The sequence below is a fragment of the Cydia fagiglandana genome, chromosome 1, assembly GCF_963556715.1.
Source record: "Cydia fagiglandana chromosome 1, ilCydFagi1.1, whole genome shotgun sequence".
Classification (NCBI taxonomy): domain Eukaryota; kingdom Metazoa; phylum Arthropoda; class Insecta; order Lepidoptera; family Tortricidae; genus Cydia; species Cydia fagiglandana.
Genome location: NC_085932.1, coordinates 18893587 through 18911950, shown reverse-complemented (window position 1 = coordinate 18911950; position 18364 = coordinate 18893587). Strand labels below are relative to the sequence as shown.

Here is an 18364-nt window from a genome sequence, read left to right as displayed (position 1 = left end):
TTTTAGCGATAACACCTAATTTCCATTACTTAGCGCGAAAGAAGTCCGGCGCACTGACGGTCGAGTGCAACTGTGATATCAAAATCCATCGGCCAAGACATTGATCGGTGGTGAAGTGGCAGTTCTGACCAAACTGACCGTTCCGCCCAATGAAATTTAAGGGAGCAAAAATGAAATTGAAGGACATTGGCTCGCCAATTCCAGTATAAAATTGTGAACGTGGTGGACGTGGAGATTGAAGCCAAATACTTATTGTTCTGATCAAATTGTCAATTTATTCATCCCGTTTGGACAAAATTCTCACTCTCGAAATTGTGGCCACTAACTATGGCTTCTTAACTTATGGCTTTTATGGTTTGCTCGTCACGTTATACGTTTTCGAATGGAATTTAAAACTGAAGTGCGGGAGAGTGTAAGTACTTAGGCTCGCTTGAGCATACTTGTTTGCGATTGTAATAGCTTTTGGAGCCGATGTGAAGACGATTTTTCAGACGCCAGTGTGGTCCAATAAGCTTAGATAGAACACGATTATTACCCACATGCTTAAAATTAAATGTTATATGAGATGAGTTACTTAGGTACAGGCATCAAGGCCTAGTTTGATATGCAATGCACTCCTGTAGGTATATTTAGAAGTTTGTTAACAGAAGTATACCTTATACAAAACAACTTCGTTGACTGTTCACTTGAGTGTTAGGTAATCACATATCAAACCTGTCTCTAACATATAAACATTCGCTAAACAGTTCTAATAATGGCAGACGTTTCCTCTCCATTGTTCAGAATAACGTCTGTCAAGACAGTCAAAAACGACCGAGGAGCAAGTCAACGACTTGGGCCGGAAGCTTCGATAATATTCCACCGGCTACCACGAATATAGATGATTGGTTGAAACACAATATAAATATCGCAAACAGAGTTTTAACTCGAAATAAAATGTTCACAGTGCGCAATGCGTAGTAGGCACAAAGTAAGTTAACTTAGTTTGGCAAAACCCCTTAGTTTCACAGTTATAGTATTTTCAAACCAAGCTGATGACCGCCGGGGGCATATTGCTATCTCTTTCACTCCTACTGCAAAAATGCAAGTGTGAATTAGAAGCCTTAAAACGGCTCTGGTTCTCAGTTGGGTTTGCGGACAGCACGAGTATAGTCTATCCAAGGAAAGAAGTTTTAAACATCGCCGATTGTATTAATTATAATTCAAAGTTAGAAACTTACTACAAGCCTACCTACTCTGGTACTAGTGATAGCGTTTTTCTAAGAGTTAAAATACTGGTTACATGGTACCTTGTGACCAAAGACCCTCTCTCCCGTCCTGGCCGAGCGTCCACCATAGACCAGCGCATGCGCATCACGTACAAGGAAGCGGAGATGGTATATAGCTAGAAATATTAATCGGATTTGATGGGAAAAATTTAGTAGCCTCTGATGTTAATGGACGTGTATGCAAATGAAGCCGGCGTGGAATTAATATTTATTCGTGTCATAATTCAATACAGGCAGAAAAATAACAAATGGTTCTCCAGTACCCGAAAGTTAAGGACCTCTACTTATAATGGAGCATACATTCTGGTTGCGATTTCCATCTGCCACACCTATGTAAACGTGACATATTTTTCAGGTGTAAGTACCTATTAAAATTGTGAGCATTAAATTACGACAAAATTTCTTGACTTTTCATTTCAAAAATCAAACGTATTTAAACAGAAAGTTAAGTATAGCATGTTTTCCATTTAGTTGCAAAATAAAAAAATTACTGGTACGAGTACGTAGTAATATTTATGACCATAACACTATTGTGAACATAACTATGTGCTATGAAAGGATAATAAACAACTCTGATAACAATGGTAAACAAAACGGCCATGTCAATTTTATGCAATACATTCACATCCCTAGTATTTTTCGCTATTTATTTCTCCATTTGAAATTGAACTTTATTCGTAAGTACACAACGTTGAAATTAAAATGAGAGAGCTGCGTCAATCATCCTGCTGTAAATATACCGACATTGTTAAATGGTAATCAAATGACGTTTTGCATGTAAATGGGTAAAATATTGCCGACGGCATCGTCCGCGGTTTAAACTTCTTATTTAGTAGGTGTTTACAAGATGTTAAAGTCGTGATTTGTGCCTTGATTTGAATACACCCACACTACCCACAGCTCCGGTTATATTTATTTCGAAAAACTGATATTTGACTGTTCAGTCCATACTGAAAAATAGAAATATTTATCATTTATTTAAAAGCTATAATTCGATTATTTGGGACTACCCGAGAAGGAAATAAATTATGTTTAGGTAAGACCGAACTTTTTTACACCACCTGTAAAAAAGTTCGGTCTTTACTGAAAATAATTTATTTGTTCAGGTAAGACCGAAGTTCAGTTCAGGTACTATAACAATATCACGCGTATTCGGGAAACGAGAATCACAAGATCTAGAGACGATATAGAGATCAACTAGATTTACATTAGATATCGACTAGATGTGACATGGATATCTAAGTCATAACTTGTCGAAATCGTTCAAGAGGACCTCCAGAATCGCGGAAACGTCAAATTTGACATATCTATCTGACAAATATCTATATATTATCCATAAATTAGAGATCTAATTCATTTTCCGAATCGAGCCGTATGTACCTAATTAGAACAAGAATTGTAAGTAAGTATTAGACCAACTATTATAATCCCAATACTATATTTTGAGTATTTTGACCTATAACATGTGAAACTTAATCCCCACAATGACCCAGTAGCTCCCATTCACTTTTATTTTGATCATACTTAAATATAAAAGCGTTTGGCTATACCTCTGTAGGTAACAAGTGGTTGGCATTATTATATCTATACAATCTATACATATATCTGTTATGAATTAAATTGATATAAACTGAATACCTAAGGCTAACTATACATATGTATGTCACATACATAGTACGTACACCGTTAACATGCCGTAAACGCGCTGTTTGAATAATCAATCATATTAATTAAACAATTAGCTCCTTGTGGCCGAGTCCTTGTCTAGATGGCTAATGTCACCTTCAATACTCTTAAGTTCTGCAATTATAAACATAATTAAATAGGTATGTTAGTATGTATATACCTATATGTCCAGACGTACCGTTTTACAAGTTCTCTGACTTTTCCCTCCCGTATCAACTTTCAACTAACCAAATTTTATGCGAGCTAAATTCTAGCCAAATTAATAGAATAGAAACTTAAACGTCCAAATGTAGAAAGATTTGCCTTATTATAGGTTATAGGTTTTAGGTTTTTTTACTTATTTACAGTTCGTTGTTTCAGAGTAAGTACTATTAAAAAACAACAGCAGGAACAAAATAAAGTTTATATCTTGGATTGTCATGGTTATGGTCATTCAGATTGAAACAATAAAAATTCAACGATCCACATGGCCATATTTTTAGTAGGCAAGTCAGCTAACCAGTATAAAAAACAATAAATACCTATTCAAAACAAACACCAATTAGTAATCACTAACCAATCACAATATTCCCAGAAGTTTGCTGCAACACATTGTAACGGTTTATTTTTACATTTCGCCGCTACTACTAAACGGACAGTATTCTTAAATTTCTTCGTGTTATACAACTTTAGACATAATCTACAACAAATAAGATCGAAAACAATTAAATTTAACATTTTCAAACTTGATGCACTCTAGTTTCGAAAGTAGGATTCGGTGTCCTATTCTGTAAAGCACCCGACTCACAAGATACCATTGTCACGACAAGCTTGAGGAATTCGATATTAACGACCAGGGAATGCTAATGTCTGCTTGTCGCGTGAAATCGGCTCGTTTGTACACTGTTCCCGTTGTACTTTACATTTGGAGAGGTTACTGGGTTCGTTTACATTAATTTATAGCGATTAACTACAATAGGGCTTTGTTTAGCCTTTGCAACTCTAACAAATACCAGACCAGACAGCACTTAAACTTAGTACGTAATAAGATACGATATGTCTAAAGGATTTGGATAAATTGTCTCTAAATTAACTGTGGGTGGCATTTACATAAATCAAGTGGCGCACTCTACTGTTGGGTAGTATAATGATTTTGCGCCAAGAAAGCAATTCTCTAAGTAAAGTTATGTTTATTCCAGTAAAAAAAAGTGGCATCAAATGTTTGATTTAAACATTAAAAAAAGAACGGCACGTGCACAGATTAATGCAAAAAAACTTTCTTGATACTTGAGTTTGATTATCTTCACTATATCCACACCATTTTTTACCACCCATGCCGTAGATAAGCGCTTCCCGAGGTGTCAACACCACACTTATTGTCTCCGAGATGTTATCTCTCGATTGTCATGCGACATTCGTGCTCGTGCCTACAAACACGAGGCGAATCGAGAATAGCCCCCTTTGGTTCCTAGAATTGCTTTGATTTAAAAAGTGGGATAAGTATGTCCAGCACTTTCTGTTTGAGTGTTCCGCGTCCAAAGAATATATTAATAATTAGAATTACATAGAAGTGTACTTAAGGATAAGGATGCATGTACATCCAAACATACGTAATACCGAGTTTAGTATTTGCTATATTTATCAGTTTAAGAATAAAAAAAGTTAAAGCGCAACACCTGCTATTATTCAGCGTAATGTTAGATAACTCGGAATTCAGAATTAACATTATACGCGTACCTATGATCATTAACCAAATAATTAGTGTAGCTATGCTTTGTAACTAATATAACGAATGTTAACATAGGTACATTTTAATTATTTCGTTTGTGTTGATCCGCATTATTTAAACTTCAAATTTACATTCTCCAATACCCGTAGTACTTACCTACCTACATAATCTAGGATATCTTCAAAGCTATTGAATTATCAGTTCATTCAGCCAGAAGGCATTAAACAAAAAACTTATTTACAAAAACCAAACACTTTTATAGCATATTTACAAAAATACAGTAAGTTAATATCATGCCACGTAGGTTTTGGTTTTTCCTTAACACGACAGAACCCTAGAAAAACGCCGATGCCCGTAAAGAACTTCGCTGAGCCGGTACGAGCGCGGAATGAGTGATTTTGTCAGCGATGGGTGTTGTTTGTGACACGAACTTCAATGTTCTTATATCATAGAGAAAAAAATACATAGCGTGGTCACTGAGTATTCATCAGTTTTGGTACCAATTCGACTATTATTTTCATAGTCGACATTCTAGCAGCGAGTAGCGGAATTATCTTTGGGGGCACTATGAAAAACCACAAATTTACCCTTGCAATGTTAACAATTTAAATGTCATGGTTACCTTGTAATAAATGATTGCGAAGGCCAAACAGAACCTCTATATCAAAAACCTAAAAAAAAACACTCTGTGACAAAGTTTGTTTAACCACGCTCTAGATTCCAAAAAAATTGGAAGCATTCGTTTGCTCGGGTATTAGTAAGAGGGGTTTAACAACAACTTTGGCCGCTTGTAAATCAAACAACTATTATCTACCTAGGTATAATTACTAAATAGTAAATACACTTGACATGTCCTAAATAAACCTTCCGCGTATAATATTTGAATGTCATCAAAACAGGATACAGTTTGTGATTGTGCTATTAGTAAAAGTGTAAATACAACATTATTAAATAGTTCATCTATGTTACTATGTATCCTACAGTTTAATTTAAATCACTGTTCAAATGTATTACATATTATCAGCCAAACAAATAGTTAAGCAAGTTATTAATATTATCACTAACGACCAAACAACTGACAAGAATCAAGTTAAAGTGAATTAGTAAATGTCTAAATAATAAAGCACTTGTATTAAATAAGTGTAATCTATTAACCACCGTTTGTGGTACAGATGGGAAAGGTATTGGCTAAAGTTTAAAGATAACGTTTCCTAAAAGATCTATCAGATACAAATTGCACATGACATTCACGAAGGAGTGCCTTATAAGTAACGACTGAATGCAAATAATAAATCTGCTTTCCCCGAGTAAGCGTACTTTTGCTTCTTTTTTATGCTTTCATGAAAATAAACCAACCGTGTTAACGAACATATTGAGTTTATTTTATTTAGAAATTTAGGAATCTTAAATAATTTGCTATATTGTAACTATTTAAGCTTCTAAAATTTTAACAATAATAAATATACTTAAGTACATTGTGATATTCATAAATTACGTCATTTCAAATTAGGGGGGGGGGGGGGGCTGGACATCGGATGACTGTAGCAGGAAACGGAGTCATGCGAAGCATGATTTTTGGATGATTTTAGGGGGGGGGGGGTCAAAAATCGTCAAAAATCGATGACGTAATTTATGGACAGCCCCTGTCTCATGAGTATATTTAATATTTATGTGTAAGGATGCGTGTCAATACCTCTGCTGGCTGTGCACACCAGTTAACCAATCTAGCGTATTGCTTGGCCCACATACACCGCCCCTATTGCTTAGGCTAGTTTGGATCCCATTATTCTACTGGGAAGACATCATACACAGTTTAGGCAAAGTTCTTGAAGTTTCACTGAGTTCGATTACTATGAAACACCTACGTCAGAGATTAATAAGCAAGTTAGTTTGCTGTCTTAAAATATGAATGAAATTGGCACCTAAATCGAAACATGTATGTATGTACAAGTGACGTACTCAGAAGCATTTAAACTTAACGAATATGATCGTGACGAATGGACGCCCCCACAGCCCCACACACGTGTTTTATATTTTGACATTAGACAAATTCAAATCAACATGAATTAAAAATCAAACCACTCTCCACTTCCTAGCCTCGGCCATTAAAATGATAGATTATATTGGAACAGAAGACCCCGTGGTTACCGAAATAAACATCTGACGGATATCCAAACGGAGCTTGCTTTTATTGCCGACATCACAGGCAGAAAGTATTTAATGTGACCACAAGTCTAACCGATGAACGAAAATATGTTTTTTTGGTAATATTTGAGGAAAAAGTATGACTGCAGAAGCAGAAATAAATAAGTATAGTAGACGTACTGATGCTCGACGCGGTCCCAGTACATGTCATCTTGAAACTTAAGTCATTGTCAATAGAGGTGACAGCAAGGTCTATTGGGCATTAGCATGTCGAGCACTAGTAAGTTTACCTTATCAGAGCGTCCTAAAAAATCTATCATTCTAATTTATGACTGCAATCAATTTTGGACAGTTGTTCAAACAACGATGAGCCTATAATTGCATATTAACTTGATAGGTAGGTATTAGGTCATAATGGGAATCGGGACATATATGCATTTTTATACGTTTCTATTTATTTAGATGACATTAACTATTCGTTAATAAATCTATAGATGTGACGAAGTCTAGTCAAAGGTCCCACTATGTCGCATAGGTACTTTCCATAAGGACAAGATTCGCTTGTATCTTTTTACCAATAACCTATCAAAGCGTCTTTAAGGCAAGCGAGAACGTGGGACTTTTTGCTTGGAAACGACACATTATGTTCTGTTCATGACTGTTGTGCGCGAAAAAAGACCATCATTAGGCTATCGGCACAAAACAGATAAGTACAGAAGTCAATCACATGTATGTACTTTACTTTTCATACCTACGCTCGGCGGTCGCTCTAGGGTTGCGATTGTTGCGAACTATGACTTATGCACAAAAAACTATCGTGGTAGTGGCACTCGTATCCATCGTATCGTATCTCGTATCTAGTTGTTTGATTTATTGTTGAGGATGAAACGGGAAGAATGGAAATATAAATTAATAATAACATTAATAACTCAAATAGGTATTTGAATTTTAATGTCATTGTTATATTACAAATTTGCCATAGAAAATATCTTGCGATGATTTTGAGATTGGCGAAATGCACGATTATTATATTTTAAAGTGTAATAAATTCGCATTCTCATGTACCTACAATGTAATAAATTCGAATACGTATTCTCTCTGAAACCACTGGTAGCTTAAAAAACGACAATTCACTGGTTAATGTTGAATTTAAACAACCGTCCACTGTACAGTTATAATAACTTTTTGTTTTGTTTCTCCATTATTGCACAAAAAAGTTGACAGACGCGTGTCTCAAGCCGATGGCACTCGCGCTCGCAGTGGTCCCAACCGGTCCGAGATACCGTGTCCGTGAGCAGTGTCTATGTGTGCGTTGCTCGAGCGCGCTTTGTATGTAGATTGATTTCTGTACCTATCTGTTTTGTGCTATCGGTAACTTGTACAGTCTGCGTCATACAGTAGGTAGCATCCAAAGTATTCAAATAGTTCGGTACACCATATTATTTGTATAGCGTACCGAACTATTTGAATAGGTACTATGGATGCTACCTACTATATGACGCTGACTGTACTTAGCCAAAGCCATAAACAAAACCCTTGACCAACCTATCCTTTCCAGGTTAAACAAATCATAAAGAAAGCTTGATTGACTCATCCACAATTGATTACAGCTAATATTAGTCCGAACCACAACAGTTTTACTACGGTACGGGGAACCGATGGCTGAACAGACACTGCGGCGTAAACATTAGCTATATATAAAGATGATAGCGCTAGCCAGGAATATTTCTCGTGAAATCTGGAACAATTTAGATTTCACGTGAAAAATTAGTCTAAGGAAGACCTTCTTATCCTGTGTTAAATTTTACTCCTATTTTTTACTCAAATTATTCAATTGAGACATATAATCTTTTTGTTAATTTTGTTATCAGTTTTTATGATATACATTTTTTAAACATTTGATTAATGTCAATCCCTAAAATCATCATCAAGTAGTCCCCTTCGCCTTACTGGTATATAAACCTGAAAGCAGTGTCATAGTGTCTTTAAAAGCTCATTTAGTAAAAATAAAGCTTATTTAGTATTTCTGGGTATCATAATAAAGACGTATATGATTTAAACATCCTTGAACATTATCTGATAAAACACTTAGTCCTTGATCCTTTGAATTGTATGACACAAATTTATTTTCGGCGAACATAAAAGCGGAATCAAAGAGTTTCTTAGATTCAGTGTGTTTAATAGTAAATCATAGCCAGACGATCTCCAAGGTTAGGACATCCGTAGTTTAGAGGATGTAAAGGGGATGTGTCAAAAATATCTGATTTTTCCGTTACAATGTCGAGATTTAAAGCACATTATTTAAGTATAGCTTCAATCTTTTATTTTTGATCTTTAGTCTCTAGCTCGTAGTAGCTCTAACAGGTCAATAAGTGTTGCTTATGTTAAGTCTTTCTTTCTTGTCTTTGTCAAAGCAGACAGCAAATATTAAAATACAAGTTATTAATTCGTTTCATTGGTTTGTTTACTGTGTTCTTTAAATTAGAACAGAGATTACTGGAATTTCTTTTTTGAAATATCTCAGGGATTTGCATAGTGATATAGAGTAAATTATGCTGCTGTTTTCACGAAATTTATACGACACTTCGACTTACAACCACATTTGCACGTTAATAAAAGTGATTTAGGTACGAGTATTAAGCACATCACATTGTAATTAATTAGGTGCAGACAACAGAGGTAATTTTAACATTATCGCGGTAACTAATGGACTGAAGAAGCACTGAGTCCGGATATCATCTGTACGTTTCTGCATGCCGATGCTGAAAGCTGCAAATTACAAGGTAGTCGTAACTCCTCAAAATGTTCTACGAGACTAATATAAACTGGGAACTAACGTCTCAATAAAAACGAGAGCTGCACCACAATCAATAAGATAAATTAAATTAATGTCGATAACCGTCTCCGCTGAACACGGGTGATCGCCGCACTGACAGAAATAGCGCAGTAATATATATGAGTTAAGTTTATGTCGAAGGGTATTATATCGACTACATTTCACTCGATATATCGGACGTAAAAATATCGGCGGGGTGAGCCATAAATAATGTAAGCCCAGAGTTAATAGAGGCAGACTATTCACTTGGTATAAAACGTTCCAATTTTATTATGCCTTTACGCAAAACGAAGAATTGGGAGAGATACAGTGGATGAAGATAATGTATTCAGTTGATTTTTATATAATTAACTCTTCATTTATACTTAATTATGGGTTTAAGATTCAGCACAGCACATAATAGTCATTCGGCTGTTTCAACTGGTCTGAACCACTAATGCGAATTAAATCAGCGCTGTTTATGTTTTGACGCATGATATAAATTGTTTTGCATTTTCTGGATTCGGATTGTGTATTGGGTAGTGTGCAATTTCTATTTTTATATCAGGCGGATTTAGATTCGTTAAGATATTGCGCAATGTTCATGAGTAATTCGTAAACAATTGCATAAGTTAATGAAAAATAAGTACTTACATAATATGAAGTTAACTACTACGGTAATATGATTTATATATGTAGGTAAAGATATTAACTATCCGATTCGAACTCTAAGATACGTCAATTAATAGATATTGATTAGATGGGTGTGTCAAAAAAAACGTTTTTGTTTGAAGAAATGTCACATTTGACTCTGACATATCGTTCCTAGATCTATTAATTGACGTATCTTAAAGTTCGAATCTTGCCATAAGAAATCTTCGAACATGACATTTTATACACGTAACAAATAGACGTACAACAAGTATGTCTCATGCACATGTTATATTCTCATGTAAATAGCGTTAGCCCAGCAGAGGTACGTACGCGCGCGTAAATTCTGACCACGTAGGGCGGTGGCCGTTACGGCCGCAGCGTGCCCAATTGCGGCGGTGACCATTTGCTATTGAAGTATTGTGATTGTCAGGTATCCAGGTGTCTTTTAAGATAGAAAATGTACTATAATTTAGTACTCGTTGTATTAACATCAATAATAAATCAACTTAAGATTTTCAAACTTCGAATAGGGCTCTAGATTCCGATAAAATTTCGAAAAAGTATTGCTGATGTATGTGTTCAATTTACATTTAATATCCCCATAGAAATAGCTGGGACAATTGAGGTCGCACTGGGGTACCCGTAATGTAATTAGAACAAGGCCGGTCAAATCAATGTTCCACCTGAATTAGGGGATCTTTGTGGCCAAAGATTAATAAAAAAATACTTATAACAAAATGTAGATAAGGTTAGTGGTCTGGAAAATACCAAAAGCTGTATTCAGGAGAAACGGTGGGTGATAAAAACATAATTTACGTAATCATTTAATATTATTTCTGTTCTCAATACTTCCAATAACACTTGACATCATTTCTATTTCTTCGCACTTCGTAGATCTTTGTTCATTTCTGTACATACCGCATAGCTTTTTGTAATTTATTAAACCTTGTTTTAGGCAAACAAAAACTAGTTAATGAAAATACTCATTCGCAAAGGTTTTATTAAAATATTACTTTTGTTTGTCAAACGATTGTTCTAGAAGAATTGTTCCTGTTTTGTTATTTTTTTGAAAGCTGTTGCATCGTACCCCACAACTACAGTTTTTTAATTGTATATGCAATTTCAATAGGGTCTCAATATTGCCACTAAATAGGAATTATCGATTGTTAATGTGAGAAACTTGGGGATTATTATTGTAAAAATACATTTATACGGGTACTAAATACTCCATAAGTATTATGATTAACTATAATATGAAAGGAATGTAATAATGGTGATTAGGCTATTAAATTTGTTATGTGATGTGTTTCTTAATGCAATATTACTTACATTACCGAGATAGGTAGTTAAAAATGTCAAGTTTATAAGTATTTATGTACAATACAGAGCAATGCAGCTGTGCTTTTAGTTTCTTGAGATAGTAGATAGGTAAATGTCTGGTTGCACTCTAAAAATACCACATTTAAAGGTACAACAGCAGGAGTACACCACAAAGGGTTACGGTACTTGAGAAAGAAAGCACTTAGATGACTAAAAGCTTGGTTTGTATTTCGATTATAAATGAACCTTATAAGTGCTGCGTTGAAAACGTAATGTGTGTGTTCTTGAGTAAGGTCCGACAGAACTTTACTATGACTGATATTTAAAAACATGTTATCTACAGTGCTTCAGAACTAGTTATCGTTTAAAAAAACAGTTTTCAAATATAAACCTTAAACGATCTCCACGAACAAAGATTACCTTCATCGAAGCAATTCGCTGGCCACTCAACCTTCCAAGCCAAACAAAACTATATATAAACGGGGCTGTTTACTGTCTGTCCGTGCTATCTGCGAAACCGTAGACCAAACAAGATATGACCTTAATACCAGTTAATACCGTGAAGAATACGTATCTACAGGTAAACTTGCGGTACATAATACATACATAGGTAATCATATTCGTTCGCCTCCCGTGAACTTTGAAAAATCGACATTCGTCTATGTTCGTTACTATTTGCTATCACTGTTATGAATTATGAGATTACAGTGATTGGTGACGTTTTTGAAGTTAATGACTGTCGATGTCGAACGCAGGCTCTTTCCAATAATTAAATTACCTCACAAATAACAAAAGTATAATGTTATTTTCCCTCTTGACGAATGCTTATACGATGATAACGGCCAGGTTTTACCTATACAGGTACCTGTTCCATTAATAGCTGAAGAGCACTCAAAACTAAAGCGTCTACGCTGGAGTTAATGTTCCGACGGATGAGACCACCGACGAGCCTCTATAGATCTCTCTGTTGTCCAACAGTTTGCTTTGTCCTTACACGCGTCTGGATTCTCGAAACTTATCGCTAAGAGAAAGTTGAATTCGGCTATCAATAAATTGAGTGATCAAAATAAACGATTTAGCACCGAAATTAATTGTATGTTCCAGAATGACTGTGAATTTAAGGAAAAAAGGAAGAAATAGTCCAGAAAATTATCCCAATCCGGTTTTGAGAACTTGAACAAATTAAATAAACATTTTTTATTGCTTAGTTATACAGGATAGGCAAACTTGACTTTTATATATTCTTTTAAATAAATACAAAGGCGTAAGTAGGAAATCCTATTAATCCGTGAAAGGAAAGTTTTGATGGATTAATTAGTTTCCTTTAAAACAAAATATAGGCGAGCAATTCGGTAACATTTCCGTGAAACAGTGAAAAAATCGGGTTGTCTATGACATTGCTTGAAGTTTTAAAGTCATTACAGATTAAAAAGTAAAAGCTACGTTCTATTCGTTAAACCCAACCGACGGCGCGGCGCTAGCGCACAGGAAGTTTACGGGCACGTGCGCGCGCTTCCTTGCACAGGATGTTTTAAATTTCGAACGCAAATTCAAACCGCGCATACGTTGAACTGTGGTTAAATCGGTGTAGTATTGCCATTTGATTGATTGTGGTTTGCGGTGAGTTTTGTTGGTTATGTTATAGTAATGATTGACGGGTACAGAATATTTTATTTTACGTCTAGTTACCTGCAGAGTACGAGAATTAAACTAAGTACTAATGTAGGTACTCCGTGAGCTGTAGACCTCGCGAAACCCCATGACTGCTCAGTTAAAAAAAAGTCCAAAAACTGAATTGACAAAGGAAAACCAAACAACTACACATATAAAAACTATTTTGCCCAAGCTAAAACGATATTTCAATTTGATGATAATTGTGGTTTAATAAACATTTTAATTATTAATTTATGACTTGTATTTACGACTATCCAGTTAGATTCTAGATAAAACATAACAGGATTTTAAACATATAGCATCAAAAATCTATTAAAGTTATCAGGCTTATCAGCTTGACAAATAGCTGGCACTGGGGCAATAACAGTAAGCTATAAAATTAGCAATAACCATAACTTCAGTTACTCGATACCTTGTTCCGTTTATAGTTATTATTAGCAGTACGAGTAATTATTGTACACGATTAGTTAATATACCGTTAATTGTTTATTGTTGTTGCTAATGCGGGCCTGTGCTTATTTAAGGCGGCCGGCAATGACAAATGAGGCGGATTTGTTTGTCTGTTAAGTCTGTTTATCATGATAGATGCTGTGCTATCATCAAGTCATCACTCGAGCCGCTGTGAGCAGATGGACCAGAAATACATGATTAGGCCTAGGCATAACCCGTAGCATTAATCAAGAAAGATTATATTGAACAGAAGTAAACAGCTATAACAAGATAAAAAAATAATATATTAAAATAATAACAGCTAGGGTTTTACAGAAACTCCTTAAGAAACTTAACACGCTGTATATTTCAATAAAGCATACTGTTTACTAATATTCATATAAAAAACGCCGCCATCTGCTGTTTAGAGGCCTCGTTATATAATTATTTGTGTGAACGAGAAAACATTGCACCCAGTGCATCTCGCAGTAGCAGAACCACCAAAATGCAATCTTAGTGAAAGGCCTTTACTGTCTCGCCTTAAGGTTCAATATTGCTCAGACGCACATTTTTGGTGGTTGTCGTACCTATAAACAAACGTCCAAATGATTGCAGATCCCTGTCTAAAGATTATGTAACCTGTCCTGAATGAATGGAACTTTTACCAGCAACTATCGGCATTTGTTTCTATTATTACAGTTTTGATTGAAACGTTTGATCGCATTCAGTGGAACTATTGGTATTGGTATTCAGACCATTTACGGAGTTCAGGGATAGCTGTAGAAGTAAGAATTCACGTTATTTATCATTGGCACAGTCTTTTTTAGGGTTCCGTACCCAAAGGGTAAAACGGGACCCTATTACTAAGACTTCGCTGTCCGTCCGTCCGTCTGTCCGTCTGTCTGTCACCAGGCTGTATCTCACGAACCGTGATAGCTAGACAGTTGAAATTTTCACAGATGATGTATTTCTGTTGCCGCTATAACAACAAATACTAAAAACAGAATAAAATAAAGATTTAAGCGGGGCTCCCATACAGCGAACGTGATTTTTGACCAAAGTTAAGCAACGTCGGGCGTGGTCAGTACTTGGATGGGTGACCGTTTTCTTTTTGCATTTTTTTCCGTTTTTGTTTTTGCTTTATGGTACGGAACCCTTAAATTTTTCAATGTGTTTGTATTTTTTTATAAAGCTAATATTTTTGTAGTAAAGGTATGATTCACATTGTGCATTTTCTATTCAGAAAACTAACAATAGATAGCATGAAAAAGAACAGGCTTTGAAACAACTCTCCATCAACAAGAACAGTAGGTATCTATGTTCTTAAATGTAATATAGGTACTTAATTAATATTAATATATTAGGTACTAGGTTCAGGAGGTATAATAATTAATTATGACTGTGTATAATAATAGTCAATACACATTTGTAGCAAAGGTACCTAACATTAAAATTTGTAAAACAAAAAGGCTTAAATTATAAATAGCCTTACAACGCCGAAAGTTAATAATAAACTGAGGAGATCTCTCAAAAAACTGCCCCGTTTTGTTACAAATAAATCAACCAGAAAAAGCTTATTGAAAGCTATTTTTAACACCGGGTTACAATACAATAAAAAAGCAATCGGTTGATGTATCCATTTTTAAATGTGGCAACACCGGTCTAACCCTTCAGGGATCGTGATATACTACTGCAGTATAGCAGGCACAGTACAGTTTTATCACCAGCACATTGACTGTCAATATAAAACTGTACAAAGTAGCATACCTAACTTTCTTGCTATATCGCTCTTTTAGTTACTCGGTCGGTAAATTAAAATGAATGACAACATCAAAAGTAACGCAGAGACTGTGTCAAAAGTTCTACCATTCTTTAATAGATGAACAAAAAGAGATATTAATGCCTGTTTATATACAACAAAAACAGGCATAGGTACCTCTCTTTCTAAATGTAGAACAATTAAACTGTTGCAGATACTTTTGAACACGAACTATGGCGATGTACAAATATGTATACCCTGCATACATATTGCTAAGTTATTTGTTTTGCTGATTGTACATCTATTTGGAAAAGTATTGGAAGGTGGCAGATACTTTTGTCGTGTTGTTTGGTGCTGTTACTTTTGGTGCTGACTCTAACTCTTATTCCAGCAACAATAAATACGTAATTAGAATAATTTTGAATGCCTCGTTTATTTTAATTCTGCTGCTGGTGACTGTATTATACCCTACTTACATGGATTCCGACAGTCTGAAGTGATTATACTGTTTACAAGTTTTTATTATACTTCTGTTATACTGGGCGCGTGGTATACGATCTAATGAAAAATAACATTAAACAGAATCTTAGGTGTGAAAGAAGTTGCTTTATAAAAACTATTTACGTCTATGATGGGGTCGTAATTTTTTTTATATTTTATGGTCCCGTGTTTTTTAACTTAAAGTTATTTTAGTCAAGTACCTGAAAACGACATGAATTAGAAAATAAATCGTTATACTAGGTAGCGATTAAGTAGTATGAAAATATTTATTTGGCATTCAGCTAAATACCTGGTAGTTTGATTGTTATAGAAGTAATATTTATTTGCGATCAGGGCTACTATAAATATATGAAAGCGGGTTTCTCGCAAGCTGTTTTGCAGACAAAAAGTTATTTTAGTTAATTACGGGTAGAAACCCGCGGAAACTGTTACCAAATTCTTTTCCTAAACGATTATGATACCTTTATCACCGTCCTAACCTCAATCCAAAAACAAATGAAACGCGATACGGAACATTTATAAAAGCATCAACCCCTTCATTAACCAAACCCATCGGTCTGAATCAAAACCGAGTTATTTTATATGCTTGTTTATTTTAATGTTTAATTTTATACAAAGGCAACGACCTCTCTCCGTGTACTGCCGGTGAGTTAAATTATTTTAAAAATATACGACTAAATACCAACGAAAATGTTTTTCTTTCGCGGCATTTGGGATGACCTCGTTTGTAAACTTTGTTGTTAATTCTGTGCATAAATCTTTTGAAATCTGTTTATGACTGATGGCAGGCCGGCAAGAAATTGTGCCTGGATTTATTTATGAACATGGCAAAGCTATATGTAAAGTTCTTTGTTTAAAATTAACCCAATGAAATTGCTTTTGGAAGTTTGTAGCTATACCAACCACTTCTAGATCATTAATTACTTATTTAGTTTCGTGAATCTCAAGACGAATTCGTTAGTTTCAAAGAAAAACGATTCAGCGGAATTTGTCCATATAAGGGCATGCGTTGCCATAAATAAAATATCATATAAGAAGAGGTACTTACCAATAACCATAATGTATTCATCGCAATACACATTATGCACACGAGGTACCTACGTGCGGATATTCTTCTATATGTAAGTAGGTACATATACTCGTATATTTTCGTCGGTTATTAAAGGGCTTGAATTGTGACATTTATTGCCCTCACGCACTTTTCGAGACGACTTCGCACTGCGTTGCGTATGGGCTTTTATTGCTACGAGTATACGAGTATGAGTTCTATTCCTGGCATGGATACAGATGTTCGGAGGGCCTAAATATTCATCTGCTCAGTAAATTTTGAGTGCTTGTAAAATGCCTTTCCATAATGAAGTTGTCATTTTTACGACACTTATTTTTTACGTTTTTATATGTACGATAAATTAAAAAAAATTAGAAATATCATAAGTTTTACATGTTCCGAGATTATGACAAGTTGGTCCATCTCGCTAAGCCAGATCATCTTCGGACGATATCGCCACAATTCCAAGTGTCAATTATCTCTGAAATATGGCCGTTTAGCATTAGTATAACGAGTGAAATACCTACAAACTGAAATATTTATATATAGAATAGTTACATAACGATAAATAATATTTGAAATCTCACATCTTTATTGTAGACAAGTAAAACTAAAGTAGGTATACCTATAGGTTAGTAAAACCAGTGTGTAGCCTAAATATTAAACTGCTTAAAAATACATAAAATTACCTACATTTTATGTATTTTAACCTTTTTCAAAAAGTTATTTATTTTGTTCAAAAAGGGGACAAAACTGTCGTTTACCCTCGTGTAAATTGTAGTAAATAACTGAGACCTGAGGGAGTGAAAATTCGAAAACAGGAATCTTGTGCTTTGAGAGAGTTTTAAGACACGAGAGTTCAACTTTGTTGTGGAGTGAAACATTGGCTTAAATTCTTTGGTTCGCCATAGAGGGGGTGAAGCAATATAATATTCAGTTCATTCAGTGCATTCAGTTCTATTTAAAGTACCTAAGGTATAAACAGTCCGTTTGCATTGTTCCAGAAACTAATGGATCCCAATAAGAAGAGCTGAGATCGTGAAACATGACGCAGGCCGCCATTATGTTTTGGCGCGAAATGTCAATCGCTGTCATTTTCGTCCTTTTGGCAATGGCTTGCGAGTGTACAGCCCGAGACATTAATTTAGGTAAGTTTTTAAAACCATAGGTACACATTACACTAAACAATGACTGTTAATGCAGTCGGAATTTTTATTGCCATTAATCGGAACCAAAAGATTATGTATTCTTTTTTCATACGTATTTAACGTATTGACAAAAATCTCGATACGTTGACCGGAATTTAAAGTTTTCGGCTGTATCATTTTGCATACAAAATAATTGAATTTAAATTTAT

At 35.0% G+C, this 18364-nt stretch overlaps 1 protein-coding gene across 2 annotated transcripts in view; it reads left to right on the top strand.

Moving 5' to 3' along the window:
• The window catches only part of LOC134665498 (fibroblast growth factor receptor homolog 1-like), a 71427-nt gene that overhangs the window by 10476 nt on the left and 42587 nt on the right, over positions 1-18364 (top strand). For both annotated transcript variants that reach the window (XM_063522479.1, XM_063522475.1), the window contains exon 2: positions 18012-18155. In XM_063522479.1, coding sequence (XP_063378549.1) covers positions 18053-18155 — 103 coding nt within the window. In that variant the 5' untranslated portion in view covers positions 18012-18052. The remainder of the gene's footprint in view (positions 1-18011; positions 18156-18364) is intronic.